This window comes from Eptesicus fuscus, chromosome 20 (assembly GCF_027574615.1).
Source record: "Eptesicus fuscus isolate TK198812 chromosome 20, DD_ASM_mEF_20220401, whole genome shotgun sequence".
Taxonomy (NCBI): domain Eukaryota; kingdom Metazoa; phylum Chordata; class Mammalia; order Chiroptera; family Vespertilionidae; genus Eptesicus; species Eptesicus fuscus.
The window spans coordinates 30,329,353-30,345,116 of record NC_072492.1 but is presented as its reverse complement, the minus strand read 5'-3'; the positions used below and the strand labels follow the sequence as shown (position 1 = coordinate 30,345,116).

The 15,764-nt window shown below is 32.8% G+C and overlaps 1 protein-coding gene across 1 annotated transcript in view; it reads left to right on the top strand.

Moving 5' to 3' along the window:
• VMP1 (vacuole membrane protein 1) overlaps positions 1-15,764 on the top strand; it is a 107,287-nt gene that overhangs the window by 73,338 nt on the left and 18,185 nt on the right. Inside the window, exons 8-10 of the mRNA XM_054709040.1 lie at positions 5,534-5,614; positions 8,133-8,249; positions 13,202-13,263. Coding sequence (XP_054565015.1) covers positions 5,534-5,614; positions 8,133-8,249; positions 13,202-13,263 — 260 coding nt within the window. The remainder of the gene's footprint in view (positions 1-5,533; positions 5,615-8,132; positions 8,250-13,201; positions 13,264-15,764) is intronic.

The window sequence follows — 15,764 nt, the reverse complement described above, 5'->3', positions numbered from 1 at the left end:
TTACTATGTAGCCCCATTTCTGGTTAATAGAGTTTAACTTGCTTGCCACAACACCATTAACTAGGACATATTAACATGTTTTAGATGGCAAAAGAACTTCACAAATACAATACATTTTAATATAAATTTCCCTTTTACACAAAAAATTATTATTGCAACATTTGCTCTGTGGTTTTTAATATTGGCTGTGGAACCACTTTTAATACCAACCCCAAGAAGAGCATTTCAGCAGTTTTAAAAATCATGGGTTAAGCCCTAACCAGTTTGGCTCAGTGGATAGAGCCTCAGCCGGTGGACTGAAGGGTCCCAGGTTCGATTCCGGTCAAGGGCATATACCTTGTTGTGGGCACATCCCCAGTATGGGGTGTGCAGGAGGCAGCTGATCGATGTTTCTCTCTCATGTTTCTAACTGTATCCCTCTCCTTTCCTCTCTGTAAAAAAATCAATAAAATATATATTTTAAAAAATAATCTTAATCATGAGTTAAGAAGTCAGATAATTCATAAAATTTACCATTACATTAATGGTAACAGGTCAACTCTAACATCAACTATTAACCAAATACATATTTATCTATTATAATATTGCAGTCATTTAACATGTATAGGAATTTACTGTCACTTTTTAAAGAGATCTTGAAATTTCATGTGACCACTTATGAAAATGAAATAGATGACTGTTGCCATTTGAAGTATTTAGCTCTAATCTGACATCTTTAGATTCAAAGACTAATATTTTATAAACTAATTATGCTTAGCAATACAGTTTCTCTTCTCCCTTAATCATAAATGTATTTCTTAGGGAAAAGAAATGTGAAGCAAAAGTAATGCAGAATATTTATATTTTAAGGCTTTGTGTGGTTTATTATTAATATTATTATTAATCCTTTAAATCTCAGTGATAAGGATTTAACTTTTCTTCATCTGTCTTCTTGTAGCCAATGGGAAATATTCCTAGTGTCTCTCATTCTTCCTTTCAGAAGCATAAATATCAGTGGGAGTAGGGAAGATAATTTTATTTATTTGTGTTTATTTTTATTTTTAAAAAATGGAAAGTGATATGTGATAACTAATTGTAAATGCATGCTATTTATTTAGGTAGAGCGAGAGAATGAAACTTGCCTCTCAGGCACTTAAATTGTGAAATAGGTAAATATTGTGAAATGTGAATCCAGAGAAATGAAACTATTTAAAGGAATTTGGTTTTAGTTGTACAGATTTTTTTAAAATGAAGAATAACAATTGAGGAAGTAATCAAATTAAACTTACTACATTGTTCCCATAAATACTCTAAAACCATTAAAATGAAATACTAATTTTCTTTTACATTTTATTTGAATATTGAATACCTAACATACTAATTTGTTAAACTTTTTATTTAAGATATTATTGTTTATTATTGGTGCATACTTTTCCTTGCCTTATATATCTTATTTGATGGCCTAAAAAGAATAGCAAATTTGGTTTGAAATGGTTCTTTTAAACTTTAGTAAAAGAGGAATTTTTTGATGGTTTGTGATGTGTGTGTGTTTACTAGTATTTGGGTTTATTGTCAAATCATATACCCACAGCACAGTTCTTTCTATTTTAAAGCAGGGGGAAATATAAATATTTTAATGCCTAGATAATATTACTTTAAAATCAACATGTTAAGAAAGACCTGTCAAATTATGCAAATAATGAAAAAGTACCAAGTTATTTTTTAAAAAATAAAGAACTTTTAAACTACAGTACAACAAAAAGGAAAGTACAACTACATGTAGAATATTTTAGACAGTAAAAGAATGATATTTTCCATAAAAATATATTAATAAACCTCTAGAGCCATATCAATAACTTTTGAATATATGGCTTTACAGTGAAATAAGCTTAAAATAAAAACAAAATATGCTGTGTCTATGAAATCTAAACATGAGTTCTTTTACTATTGTAAAATATTTTAGATTTGTGGTAAATACTAATACAATGATCCCCTGAGTTTACTTGACTTACACAGGCAAGGAAAAACATTAATTTAAATAAATATGTATGGGTGGTTGAAAGTATAAGAATAATTTTAATTCTGAGAATATTGCAAAAGACCTGGAAAATAAATTATAGGAACTGAAAGTAGCATGGTCACTATGTGCGTGTGTGTTAAGCACATAATGAGATTTATGAAATCCATTTTCAGTACATGACTTTCAGACTTTTTAAAAAGTAAAAACTCCCTATTAAAAAGGCACTTAATTTGTTTTCCTTGTAAGATATGCCAGCTAAAAATTAATTTTCAAAAAGAAAGTGGTTAAGTGAGGTTTCTACTTCATTTATTTGGATAGAGTAAGTCTTCCCTCAAACAAAAATTCTTGAAACACTGTTAAGAATAATTGATGATGGGCACCCAGGCATCTGAAAGAACAAGGAGTCTATTTTCCTTTGTTCTTGTCTGATTTCTGTTGAGTACAGAGATTCTGCCTCAAAGGGACAAAATGTCTCTTACTTTCAGGATGTTTTTAAAAACATGATTCCTTGAACTTCTTTAGGCTTAAATATTTTTATTATTTTGTATATTAAGTGATCTGTATAATGTTTAATCATTTTTATATAAACCAATTGGTATAATTATACTACTTTTAAATTTAAATGTATATGTGTGTGTATCTCTAGTAGAAAAACACCATCAGTTTAACATAGTCACCTGGTTTAAATAAATAATAAGATTCTAAGGCCTTGAAATTAAGATTTTAAAAAAAGAGACACCTATAATATTGTATGTCAACTGTAATCGGAAAAAAAACTATTTTAAAGAAAACAGGACACCAAACCTTCTAAATACTGTTGACCTTGTTTATACCATTTTATGCAAAAATCTAATTTTTTATAATTTTACATATTGAAGAGTATATAAATTCTGTGATAGAAAAATGTTCCCACATATGTCTGACTTGGAAAATATATTTATAAATATGTTGTCTTTAAAATAAAATTCGTATATCTTTTTTCTTTTTTTCCCCCACTGACCTCCCCTGACTTCCCTTCTTTTTTTTTTACTTTTTCTTAGCAATTGAGTACTATCTTGACTCTTGTTAGAGTGGATTTGTTGTGAAGATATTAAGGGCTATAAAAGAAGGCATTTTCCTGAATTTATATTTTAACTCGTAGGCTATATTAATGACAGTTTTATAACTCATTCGTAATCTAATAGGATTGTTTGATATTTTAAAAACTCAAAACATTTATTTTGCCGAAACCGGTTTGGCTCAGTGGATAGAGCGTCGGCCTGTGAACTCAAGGGTCCCGGGTTCGATTCCAGTCAAGGGCATGTACCTTGGTTGTGGGCACATCCCCAGTGGGGGGTGTGCAGGAGGCAGCTGATCGATGTTTCTCTCTCATCGATGTTTCTAGCTCTCTATCCCTCTCTCTTCCTCTCTGTAAAAAATCAATAAAATATATTTTTAAAAAAACACATTTCTTTTCATTATGCCTTACTAGTTTTTGTGTAGTACTTCTTATAAATGACAAATTTAGTAATTTGGATTGTACAAATTATGCAAAAGAAAAAGAAGTATAATTTGTTTTAAAATATGTTATTTTGGAAAGATGATTTTATTATATTTTTTAACAGTTTTTAAATTAATATTTCACTTATAATGCAATAGTTGTTTATTTAAGGGGGAAAATAAATCTGAATGAAAACGGAAAGTGCCCTTTACTGCAGTCATTCAGTTGTTTAAAAATATTAAATCTGATAAAATGACTTACTGAAAAAATAAGGCTAATTCCCAAAAGGAAAATTCTCTCTTTGGAAATAAATTGTAAAATTACAAAAGTTGCATTGTAGAATTTAGTTAATGATTAACTTTGAGAGCCAATATACTTGAAAGTGGTTATATTAATATCTTTTAAAATATGTATACATTATTGATTTAATTCCTTTGACTTTCTCGCCATCCTTAATAAGTAAGTAGGAGGAAGGTATTATTATTTTTAATTTTTTAATATTTAATGTTGTAATTTGCTAGGGTTATTCTACATATTTGTTAAAGGCTTTTTGGTGTGTGTGTGTGTGTGTGTGTGTGTGTGTGTGTGTTTAAGTAGAAATACACAACTTATGTTGTGAATTAGAGAAGTGCTTTAAATCCTGTTTCTATTCTATGAAGGAACCTTCTATTTTTTATATTCTGACCTTTCTATAAGATTGTTGCATATTAGAGCATTGAACCAAAGAGAGAGGAAGATAGTCTATGATGTGAACACTGTTTAAAAAGACATTTACACATTAATATTTTTATCATATCATTTATTTTCCATTGAAATCTTGATTGGAGTATATGCCATTTCAAAATCAGAAAAGAATTATAGTCAAATATCAGAATGGCATTTTTAAGAAAAACATATCCTATATAATAAAAGCATAGTATACAAATTGTCCCCTCGACTGGGAGTTGTCCGGGAGTTCGGCCAGGGGGTGGGGCCGGTCGGGGGAAGGGAGGGAGGCCCCCCGCCAGCAGCCGCTAGGGACCCTACCAGTGCATGCACTGGGCCTCTAGTACATGTATATAATTGTAGCATCAATATGCTGGAAGAAGAAAATTGTGAAAATAAATTAGCCAGCCAAATGTATGTTTTAGCATCACAAATGGCAATAGAGGGGGGGGAAACACCCCACTGATTTCAGAGTCTGAAGAATCTGCCCTATTTATATCCTGGGATTATTGAAAGGCTCAAGTAAAATGTTTGTGAAAACATTTTATAAAAACTAGCACAGGCTGTGCAAATGTAGGATGTTTGCTTTTGGGTGTAATGAATGCTTAGTTATTGCCACATAACTGTTTTTTTATCCTCTGGCTAGTGATCAGCCCCAGTGTCTTCACACTGGCTATCTTGAAAAACCCTATGATTTCTTACCTTGGTATTAATCTGGGAGTAAGTCTCGTGAGTTACAGATGGAAAGAGAATTAGACAGATGTGGTAGGCCAGTATTTCAAAAAAAAAAAAAAAAAAATTAGTTGGTTCATGGTTAGTTTATAGCATTTTGTTCACCCCTAGATAATCCAGAGGGGATCCAACAACTAAAGTCACAATGTTTTAGCTTAGTCTTGAAATCTGGTACAAGTTTATCATTAAGGATGTAATTAATGTTCTATCAAGATTCTATTTGCGCCCTAACCAGTTTGGTTCAGTGGGTGGAGCATCAGCCTGCGGACTGAGGGGTACCGGGTTCGATTCCGGTCAGGGGCATATGCTTTGATTGCGGGCACATTCCCAGTAGGGGGTGTGCAGGAGGCAGCTGATCGATGTTTCTCTCTCATCGGTGTTTCTAGCTCTCTATCCCTCTCCCTTCCTCTCTGTAAAAAATCAATAAAATATATTTTAAAAAAGATTCTATTTGCATGTTTTCCTGTGCAACCTGTAATTTTTAAAATAATTCATCTTATTAAATGAATCAATGCTTTCAGATCATGAGGCATTTAATATTATAAACTCTATAAACAGTCATTTTTCCTTATTCCTTGTACTTTTCATTAATGTTTTTATATCCTTCTTTTATATAGGACTTTGCCTCCCGGGCTAAGCTGGCAGTACAAAACCTAGTACAGAAGGTTGGATTTTTTGGAATTTTGGCCTGTGCTTCAGTAAGTAAATTGTATTAAAAGTGAGAAATTCCAATAAATGCTAGATTTATATTTTGATCCAGTTTGTTTTTAAAAGATACATGCCTGAATGAACAATAATGCTATCACTCTTAACGGGTATGTAATTTTATTAATCATTCATCTTACTCATCAAATGAGCTGTTTTCTGGTGAATATGTTCATATTTTGTTTATTGACTTTTAAGCATTTCATCATGCCATGATGACTTCAGACCTAAATGGCTTGATTCAGTAAGAACAAAAGCGAGAAAATCCATCCTTCCCATGGAGAATTTATAATGAAGTGCATTTAACCAAATAACAATGACTTCATTCTTTCCAGAGTTATAGATAAGTCATCGTTTTCCAAAGTTTCAAGCATTAACTATAAAGAAAATGTGTATAAAGCCTGCCTTAAGTGACGCTAACACATAGGTAATTGGAACGTCTGTGGCAAAGTTAAGGGCTACAGTGAACTAAGACGCTCTTTATGTCAAACATTTAATGTCTCTACTATGTTGTACCTGATTAATACAAAATAATATTGATTGTAAACTGTAAATTTTAAAAATTTTGTTTTACTTAATTAATGTCTCAAATTACAGATTTGCGAAACTGATGTTCTTTGATGGGTGTTTTATCCTGGTCCTTTTCTGTATAATAGAAATAACTACATTTAAAATGGAGCATTTTGATCCAAGTTTTCTTTGATCACCTGTACACAATTGGTACCTGTACACAATTGGTAGTTCAGTGGTGGATTTGACCAGAATAACTAGGTGCACCTGGTTGATAATGATAAAAGCTGCCATTAAAAGTAAAATTCACAAAACTATTCTGTTGACACCAGCTTTTTTATCCATTATGAACAAGAACAATAATACGTCTTTGAGAACCCCCTTTCCAGCCTTAGCAAAGCAAATGGACAAAAAGGGGATCATTTGGTGCCAAAATTTCTAATCTGTTATCAACATTCTAGGCCTATTCTAAAGCATATCTGTGCCTGAATTACTATCTTTTGAACTTGGCAATACTAGAAATTTTCATAATTGAACTTTTTTCTTTTTAATGTAGAAGCTCTTTGAATCAATAAAATATATTATATTGACCTTAACTATTTGAGCAGTTTATAGGTATTTTGTAGTATGATACTGTGGAAAAAAATGGCTTTAGAGTCAGGCTTACTTAGGTTCCTAAACCAGTTTTGACTTTTACTAGCTATGTAGCCTCAATCAAGTTACTCTCTTTGAACCCTAGGTTTTAATTTTCAAAATGGGGTAATACGACATTCATTGCAAAGGCTCATGTGAGGATTTAAGATTATATATGTGGATCCTCAGGCTCATATGTGAGGTGGAGCCTGATAAAAAAGGAAAACTATTAAAATTGTAATTCACAGAGTTGTGAGGGTCACATGAAAAATTTTAAGAAATGACAGATGTGAGACTGTGAAATGATATTGTTATTACATGGTTGTAAGTCAGATGAAATTGTATAAAGGCTTTGAATTTAAAAACAAAACTGAGTCATTGAATCCAAGTGTTACTAACTAAAAAATACTTGAATTCTAATTTAGTCATGGCACTGTTTTTAAAAGGACATATGTGACAAATATAACTAGACTTTTCTTTGAAAGTTCAAAAATGAAATGATATAAATTAATTGATTTATAAATGGTTTGGCCAACAGCCACAAGGACAGAGTACTTCTATGGGAGAAAAATGGATGAAGCACTCAAAATAGCTGTGGTCTCTTTGCATTTTTATATGAAATTGTCTTTTAGCATTCTTGAAATGTGGGAATGTTTAGAAAAGGTATTTGTTGTGAATCACTTCTTTGTCTGGGACTGAATATTCAAAATATCTGAATCATTGCTCTTGTATTTCCACTTGACTTTCTAAAATAGATCACACAATCCATGACCTTGGGCTCTCATAAAATAAAATATAAATAATGAACGTTTTATGTTGAGAAATAAGAGCACATCCACCTAAAAATATATTTGTGAATTTACAACAATGTTTGGTATATATAGATGTGAGCACTTTCTAGATAATATTCTTATTTCAGGCTAAAGATTTTCAAACCTAGCAACTACTAAAATAATCTAAGGCTTTTTCTCATTTATATCTCACCTTAGAAAACAGTTACCAAATAGCCAACCAGTCTACTGAATTAAATTCCTGGGGAATTTATCTAATTCTAATGTGATAGAAAAAAGGTATATTTATGAGACATTAACCATAAGTAAAACAAGCAAAAGAATAGCTGATTTGCTTTGAACAGATTGAACAACAGCCTGAGATGAATATGACACCCAGTTTATGGACACATTAGAATACTTGCCTCACCTGAACAGTCTAGTGCTGATCAAGGGACATACCTCTCTTTGCAGTGTGAGTAAGGATTTACTTTCAGGTGGTAAAATGAAACTGTTCTTTGGATTATATGTTGTAAGTTCCATTTTACTTACTTACTTACTTACTTATTTATTTATTTATTTATTTATTTATTTACAGATTCCAAATCCTCTATTTGATCTGGCTGGAATAACATGTGGACACTTTCTTGTACCTTTCTGGACTTTCTTTGGTGCAACCTTGATTGGAAAAGCAATAATTAAGATGCATATTCAGGTAATTGTATCTTCTTATTCCCTACCTAATGATGATGAGACCATTAAAAAGCATATTTCTCTTGCTCATTCCAAGGTGAATTGTTAAGATTTTGGTTGTTTCTTTTGGTTGATAGCTTGTTTCCGTGTTCAGCCATGTCATTTAGAGGTTAGTGAATTTTGTGCAGGTTTTCCCTGTCCTTGTAGGAAAGTTATGTCCCTTTATTATCTTTCTCCTTGTTTCTTTTCCTTCTTTCCTTCTACCCTTCTTCCTTCATCTCTTTGTTTATTTCACCTTTTGTTTTGTGAAACTATTTATGCAAGACTTACCAAACAAGTGTTCCCATGTAGGAAAATGCATATCGTTTTCACATACATGGTCCAAAAAATGTTTCTGAGCTGAGATAATTTGCCTTTCACTAATTCTACTTTTCTTTCACACACTCTATGTAACACTTCCTCTCAAGATACCAGTGTTCTTTACAGAAAAGTAGATACATGTTAGTGTTGGGGAGAATGGGGAAGAAAGAGGTCTCTGAAGAGGCAGAAAGATGTGGGTTGTGGTTAGAGAAGTGAAAATCAGCAAGCCTTCAAAGACACTTTTAACAAAAACGTTTAGTGTATACTATATGAATAAAGGAGAGAAAAGAGACTAAAAAAACTTAAATGAGAGGAAATGGATATGTGCTTCTAGGACTGTGATATGAACTGTTTCCTTCTAAGGGCACATCTCACCAGAATAAACTAAAATTAACCTGGAAAGAATTCCTTAATCAATGAGGTTTGCAACAGAGAGTTATTCACCAAAGGAAAGGCAAGAACAGTGAGCAATGTCTGTGCCCTGGCATGATTCCTTAATAATTAAAAACACGTCCATCCCCCATGCTTCTTCTTAACACCTCTCCACTTCTAGTTCTTAGAAGAAAGAAGAGAATGAAAGAGAAAAATTTCAGCTGCTTCTACTGCCCAGTCTCTGATATTAGATTTTGGCATTGGAGATGAGTTATTGAACTTGTCCTGCCATGATAATTGCTCAGAATTTCAAGGATATGTTTTTTCCTCCTTCAAGGAATATTTACCCCCACTTATATTAAGTACATTGTTCAATGAGTATGGGTTCTGTAATATTGGAATGCTAGTTTCTTTAGTAAAGATTTAAAATATCATAACAGGATTTTTCAAGTAATAAAATATTGTGAATTTTAAATGATTTTTCAGTGTACATGAAGATGTTTTTTTGTAGTCTTTTCAGTTCTTTCTGGGAAAAGAAAGAAGCTAGGATTTAGCTGTAGGGAGTCCTTTGAAAGTAACAACAGATTTTATTCCCTTTATAACAGCAGTTTCTCTAGGGATCTATAAACTTACACATCCTACTTTATGTAATAATCTAAAAATTATAGTAAAATGTATTATGCTGACAGTACCCTATAGTGATAGGATATGCAGCTAATCAGAGCTATCATTACAGAATAGTCCAAAATAGTTTATTTTTAGAACATTTTCATTGTGGGGTTTTTTTCAAGTTATGATAAGCTTATTTTTTTATGTAGTGTTTCACACTTTAAAGCACTTTATGTCATCTGATTTAATTATTCTAATCCTGGGAGGAAGAAATTATTACTCCCGTTTTATAATTATCAAACTTACAGAGGTTAATAAGTAATAGGTACCTAAAAGAGTGAGTAACAGCTGGAATTTGAACCCTAGTCTTTTGGCTTCAAGTTCAGTGTTTTTTTCCAGTCTTTTGCATTGTCTTCTTAACTATAAATTATTTACGTGATTAAGGAAACTGAATTGTTTCATGCCTGGGATTTATTAGGACCTATACCAGGCAGTTGGCATTGATTATCTCAGAACAATCCTGTGAGGTAGTTATTATCCATATTTCATTGATGGGGGAACTGCGTTTTAGAGAAGATAAAATACTTGCCTAAGGCCCAGGAATTCAAACCAAATTCTATAAAGTTAACGCTCATTCACTGTTTCTGAGTGGAAGGAAAAAAAGAAAGTTATAATCCTTTCATGTTTCTGAAAGGAAAGAATCTGAGTTCCTTCACTAAACTGAGAACATGGGGTATGTTTGCTATGTTCCATTGTATCAAAGAGATGTACTTTCTAAAGGCATGTCACTTAGTGTACATCCAGATATAGCTCAGGGCAACAGACATTTCTCATTTTTTGGGTAAGAATACTAACAAGTAATATAAACATTATAACTATTTCTGAAACAGATTTTTCTGTAATCTAATAATAAACCTATCTCCTCTTCTGATTCTCTTCTTTCTCTCAGCTTAAACTAGACAACTTTCCTTGATAAATATTGTTATTTTTATTGATATTTTGTCATCTGTTAAACCTCCCCTAAAAATTTCAAATCAGCCCACCTAATAGTGTTAAATCAGGATTTCCCCTTCCATTGGACAAGTTGAAGTCCTCTGGCTGTAGAAGGAGCCTTAGAAACAAATAATGAAGAAGTTGAGAAGTCAGCATGCTCGCATATAATACTTCATGTACCGTACAATTTACTTAGCATGTGTATTTTTTATTCCATCTCTACCTTCCCACCCATCACTGCACACACTTATACAGGAATATAGGCTCCATGAAGGCAGAGATTTTTGTCTCTTGGCTCCCTGAGGTATTCTGCCTAAATAGCATCTGGCATGTAGTAGATACTTAATAAATATTTAATAAATGAATCTATCTACAATTCTTCTTACCATTGAAGGATCCTTCTTTTACAGTTAGGTTCTTTTTTGTACATTCTGACACCAGTAGTTCCTATAACCATATCTTTTTTTCTTCCTAATCTCCCCTTCCCCTTGTTTCTTCTTTGCACATGGTCGAGAGGGTTGGTTAGTGATCTGTGCCTTTTGTTTACTTGGTAGAATCCCCCACTCAGACACATTTATTTCTTGCCCAGGACAGTGGAATTTTCAAGCTGTTACATATTTTTTTAAAAGTTATGATTTGTTCTTAAGCAATTAAATTGTGCAATTATTAAAAGATTTATAGTTCCAAGTAACTGGCTTTTAGTATGGAAACTAGAAGGACCCCCATATATTAAGGCTTTTCTCCTAAATGATCTATCATAGTCTTATTAGTTTCATAATCTTCATACGCCATTTGTGTAACATTTTTTATAAAATCAACATCCATCTTGTACCTGATTGACCTCTCTGTGTGCTTGCTTTTTCCATAAGATAGGTATCTTTTTCCATTTAACAGATGCATAAACAAACACTTAAAAAGACGACGAACTTTTTTTTATTCTCATTTCCTTACACATATCCTTACACTGTGCAGCTGCCAATACTAGGACATTAATTAAAATATCATTGCTTTATTGTCTAAAATAATAAGCTTTCATCTAAAGTAGGCACTTTGCTGAGATTTATAATGAATCGGTTTTTTAATATATTTTTATTTATTTCAGAGAGGAAGGGAGAGAGAGAGAGAGAAACATCAATGATAAGAGGGAATCATTGATCGGCTGCCTCCTGCACGCCCCACACTGGGGATGAGCCTGCAACCTGGGCATGTGCCCTGACCAGGAATCGAACCGTGACCTCCTAGTTCACAGGTTGATGCTCAACCTCTGAGCCACGCTGGCTGGGCTAGATTTTTTTTTTTTTAATAATTGTTTTTATTTGCCTTCTCTCCCTTTTGGTTACATAGGCTATATTATTTAACAAAAAACAACAAAACACTAAAGGGTTTTGTTTTATCAGGAATTTGGAGAGAGAATCTAGAATTACATTTAATCAGTTACTATAACTCCTTTAAAGCTAAACTTTAATATCACCTTCTTGAAGTTAATTAACTGTATTTATGTGACCTGTCCTTTCTCTGAACTTTTTTTAATCCTCACCTGAGGATATTTTTCCATTAATTTTTAGAGAGTGGAAGAGAGAGAGAAATATCGATGTGAGAGAAACACATTAATTGGTTGCCTCCTGCACACACCCTACCAGGGCCCAGGACAGAGAGGAGCCTGCAACCAAGGTACATGCCCTTTGCCGGAATTGAACCTGGGACCCTTTGGTCCACAGTCAGACATTCTATCCACTGAGCCAGACCTGCTAGGGCCCTTTCTCTGAACTTTGATATCACATTGCTTTTACCACCAATGTCATTTACAGTTTTTTCTTTAGATATACATATACCTATACATAGGACTTACCATCTTTCTACTGTGTATAGAAAAATTTATAAGTATCTTTAGGGCTTGAAGTATTCTTATCTTTCTGTTCCCTAAAATCTCTTAATAATGCCTTATATTATCCATAGTAAGTACATTTTGTAACATTTATTGAATTGAAAATATTTATTACACATTAGCCCTAAAGGCATCTTTACTTGAGAGGTAAAGTAAAGGAGACTGCCTCAATAACACCAAATTGAAAATGACCCGGTCTGGTACAGATCCTCACTAATCTGTTGATGCCTTTGTTTGTACCCTAATCCTGAACAGGCAAGCTCCTTCAGGATCTGAGAATGGAACTTGCATGATAAAAACTTTCCATGAAGGATGGACAGTCTTTTCAAGAAGCTGTGGATTAGATTTAGCCTAAAACCCTGTCATCAGGCTGGTCAGCTTTCATTTCAGTGGTGGGGGCCCTGTGGGAACCCATGACTTCAGTTGTATACACCATTCTAAGATACATAAAACATGTGGAATGTCTACCCAGCCTTCGGTTTCATGACTCATCTTTTTCCCTCAGACATGGTCACGTATCCTAATAAGACTAGAACTGTGTTTAGGAAAAAACATCTTTAAAATACAAAGTAGGTCGCAAATGGTATTTTTTATAAAGAATTTTAAAAATTGCATTTAGGGGCAGCACCTCACCTTTTTTAGGCTGTTAATCAGAATTGTGAATTTATATTGGTGTTTTTTGATGAGAGAAATATTTAATATTTTATTAATACTAAATAACTATTTTAATATTAAAATTGGTGTTTTCTTTACAGAAAATCTTTGTTATAATAACGTTCAGCAAACACATAGTGGAACAGATGGTGGCTTTCATTGGGTGAGTAATTCTTTAAGGACTAATATTAGTATCACTGTTGGAATTAGAGGAAATGTATAAAAGACTTTATTGGGATAGAATTGTTGTAATAGCTCTTCACTTTTTGAGGAAATATCTTTTGCCCTATTATTAGTTAAATTGAAGAAGACTTTCTTGAACTGCAGCAGGGAAGGATGAGGCTCAGATTAAAACAAACATGTAGTAAGTCATGCACTTCTTGATTTAAAAGAAGTTTTGGAGGTTGAGACTGTAGCCCCTCTAAAGAAATAAGAAATTCTCTTTACATAAAGACATGTGTTTCATTACAGTTTAATAATACTTTAATACAATGCCATGTCTTTTAGCCAGATGCACAGGTGCATTTAATTTCAATACAAACCTTATATAAAATATTAATATTTCGTAGTATAAGACATGATAAGATGGCATAATATTACCAAAATATTTCAGTTCTGAACCTATTGCTTCACTAGAGAAAAATTGGGCCATTTTTAAAGGCTTCTATCCAAAGCTTTTATTTTCATGTGTATAGAAATAAGACTAGTTTTAACATATGCTTTAAATGGTAATGTTACAAATTTGGGTAGTTCACGTTGCTAAAACAGTAAAAAAAAAAAGCTCATTTTGTTTGGTTAATCAAATTAGCTGTCAACTGGAATGTGAGTACCGTCAGATATTAAATGAAACTTTTTACATATGTGAATTTTTATTCAGTGTTTACGGGGGAGAGGTTTTCTTTCATTTAATAGCATTACTGACCCATGGTGGGAAAGTGTTACTGTGAAGTGTCCTTTATGTAGTTTTAGCATAAAGTTTTATCTTAAAAGCCATTTATGAAACAAAACATTTAGAAACATTTCTGCTATTTTAAAAAAATGGCCACTTTGAGGTAAGTTCATGAGTGTTAGTTTTATTATTCTTTAAACCATACATGATATATTATATTTTCTCTTTTCGGTATATGGTATGTTTTATCAAAATAGTTTTTAATATTTTCTACTTAGTTTTTAATATAAAATTGAGGAAAAGCATATTCTTAAGAATATACTCCATGGAGCCAGTCATTGGTTCTGATTATAAATGGATTGTAGCTTGTACATTAAAATTTAATTACTCCAGTTTTTTGTTGCTTGAATCCTTAAAAATAAAGTGGTTTAAGAGTAACCATATGTCGCATTCAAAAAGAAAGAAGGAATACCCTTGTTCCTTAGTTTTAAATACTATGAAGGCATTTCCTCTGTTCATAGAGAGTAGTGTTCCACCTTGAGAAAATTCTGAAGGACACATACCTAGCTAACTACAACATAAACCCACATTGTAGGAGTGTCTGTGCTCACAGCACCCTCCATTCTTCCTTTCTCCTTTTCCCATACTAAACATGTATAGAAGGAAGTTTCTTGGCTACTTTTACATCCTCACCACTGCCACCTTTTGTTTCCCCAGCCTTTGGAGTTTCTAAAGAATTAGATTAGTTAGCTCCCTATCTCATCTACTCACATCCAGTTTCATTCCCTTCTAATCTGATCATCATACTGCAGTTAGTAACTTAAAAAAAAATCTTGCCCGGCCATTCGTGACTCAGTGGTTGAGCATCAGCCTATGAACCAGGAGGTCATGGTTCATTTCCCGATCAGGGCACATGCCTGGGTTGTGGGCTCAGCCCCCAGTGGAAAAGTATCCTCCGGTGAGGATTAACAGAAAAAAATAAAATTAAAAATCAATGAAAACACATATCCTTGGGTGAGGTTAAAAAAATAATAAGTAGCTTAGTTGTATATTTCAGAAAAGGAAAGGAAGACAGTCAGAGTGATTCCCTAGACCCATTGTTGAGTTTTACTCAAAATACTGCCTGTAGCTTGCTGTAGAACCATTCTCCTTTGATTATTAGTTATCCGTCTTCACACTGTTAAAACTAAATGTTATAACAAATCATCAAACTAAACTAGGAAAGTTTGGAATATAGCCTTTTTAAGGGTATTTTAAAACTGTGTACCCATAATTAAGAAAGTGATGAATTGCCGTGGTAGAGAGAAAAATCAAAAGACAAAAAGTCAGCAACAGTTCAAATTTACAATAAAATTATGAGATACTAAGGCAAGGAAGAATGAAAAATGAATCTCAAGAGTAAGGATAGCTATGGAGTGGAAGATGAAAAGAACACACGGGCTTTGGACAAAACAAATCCAGATTTGAATGTGAACTCTACCACAGTTATTTAATTCCATGTCCACTGTTCTTTCAAGAAACATGAGTTGAGCAGCATTTTGTTTTTAGTAGAATTTCTTTTTCTAGTTTAGGAGGCTACTGATACCCTTTCCAACTTCCAGTCAAAATGGTGAAATGTTCTATATTAAAATATTATATAGTTTAGTTGAAACAAACTCATGTCAGTGATTTGACATTTCAAGGCATGTTTTTTAATTTTTTAATTTATCTTTGTTGTTGAAAGTATTACAGATGCCCCCTTTTTTTCTCCATTGACCCCCTCCACCCTGTACTTG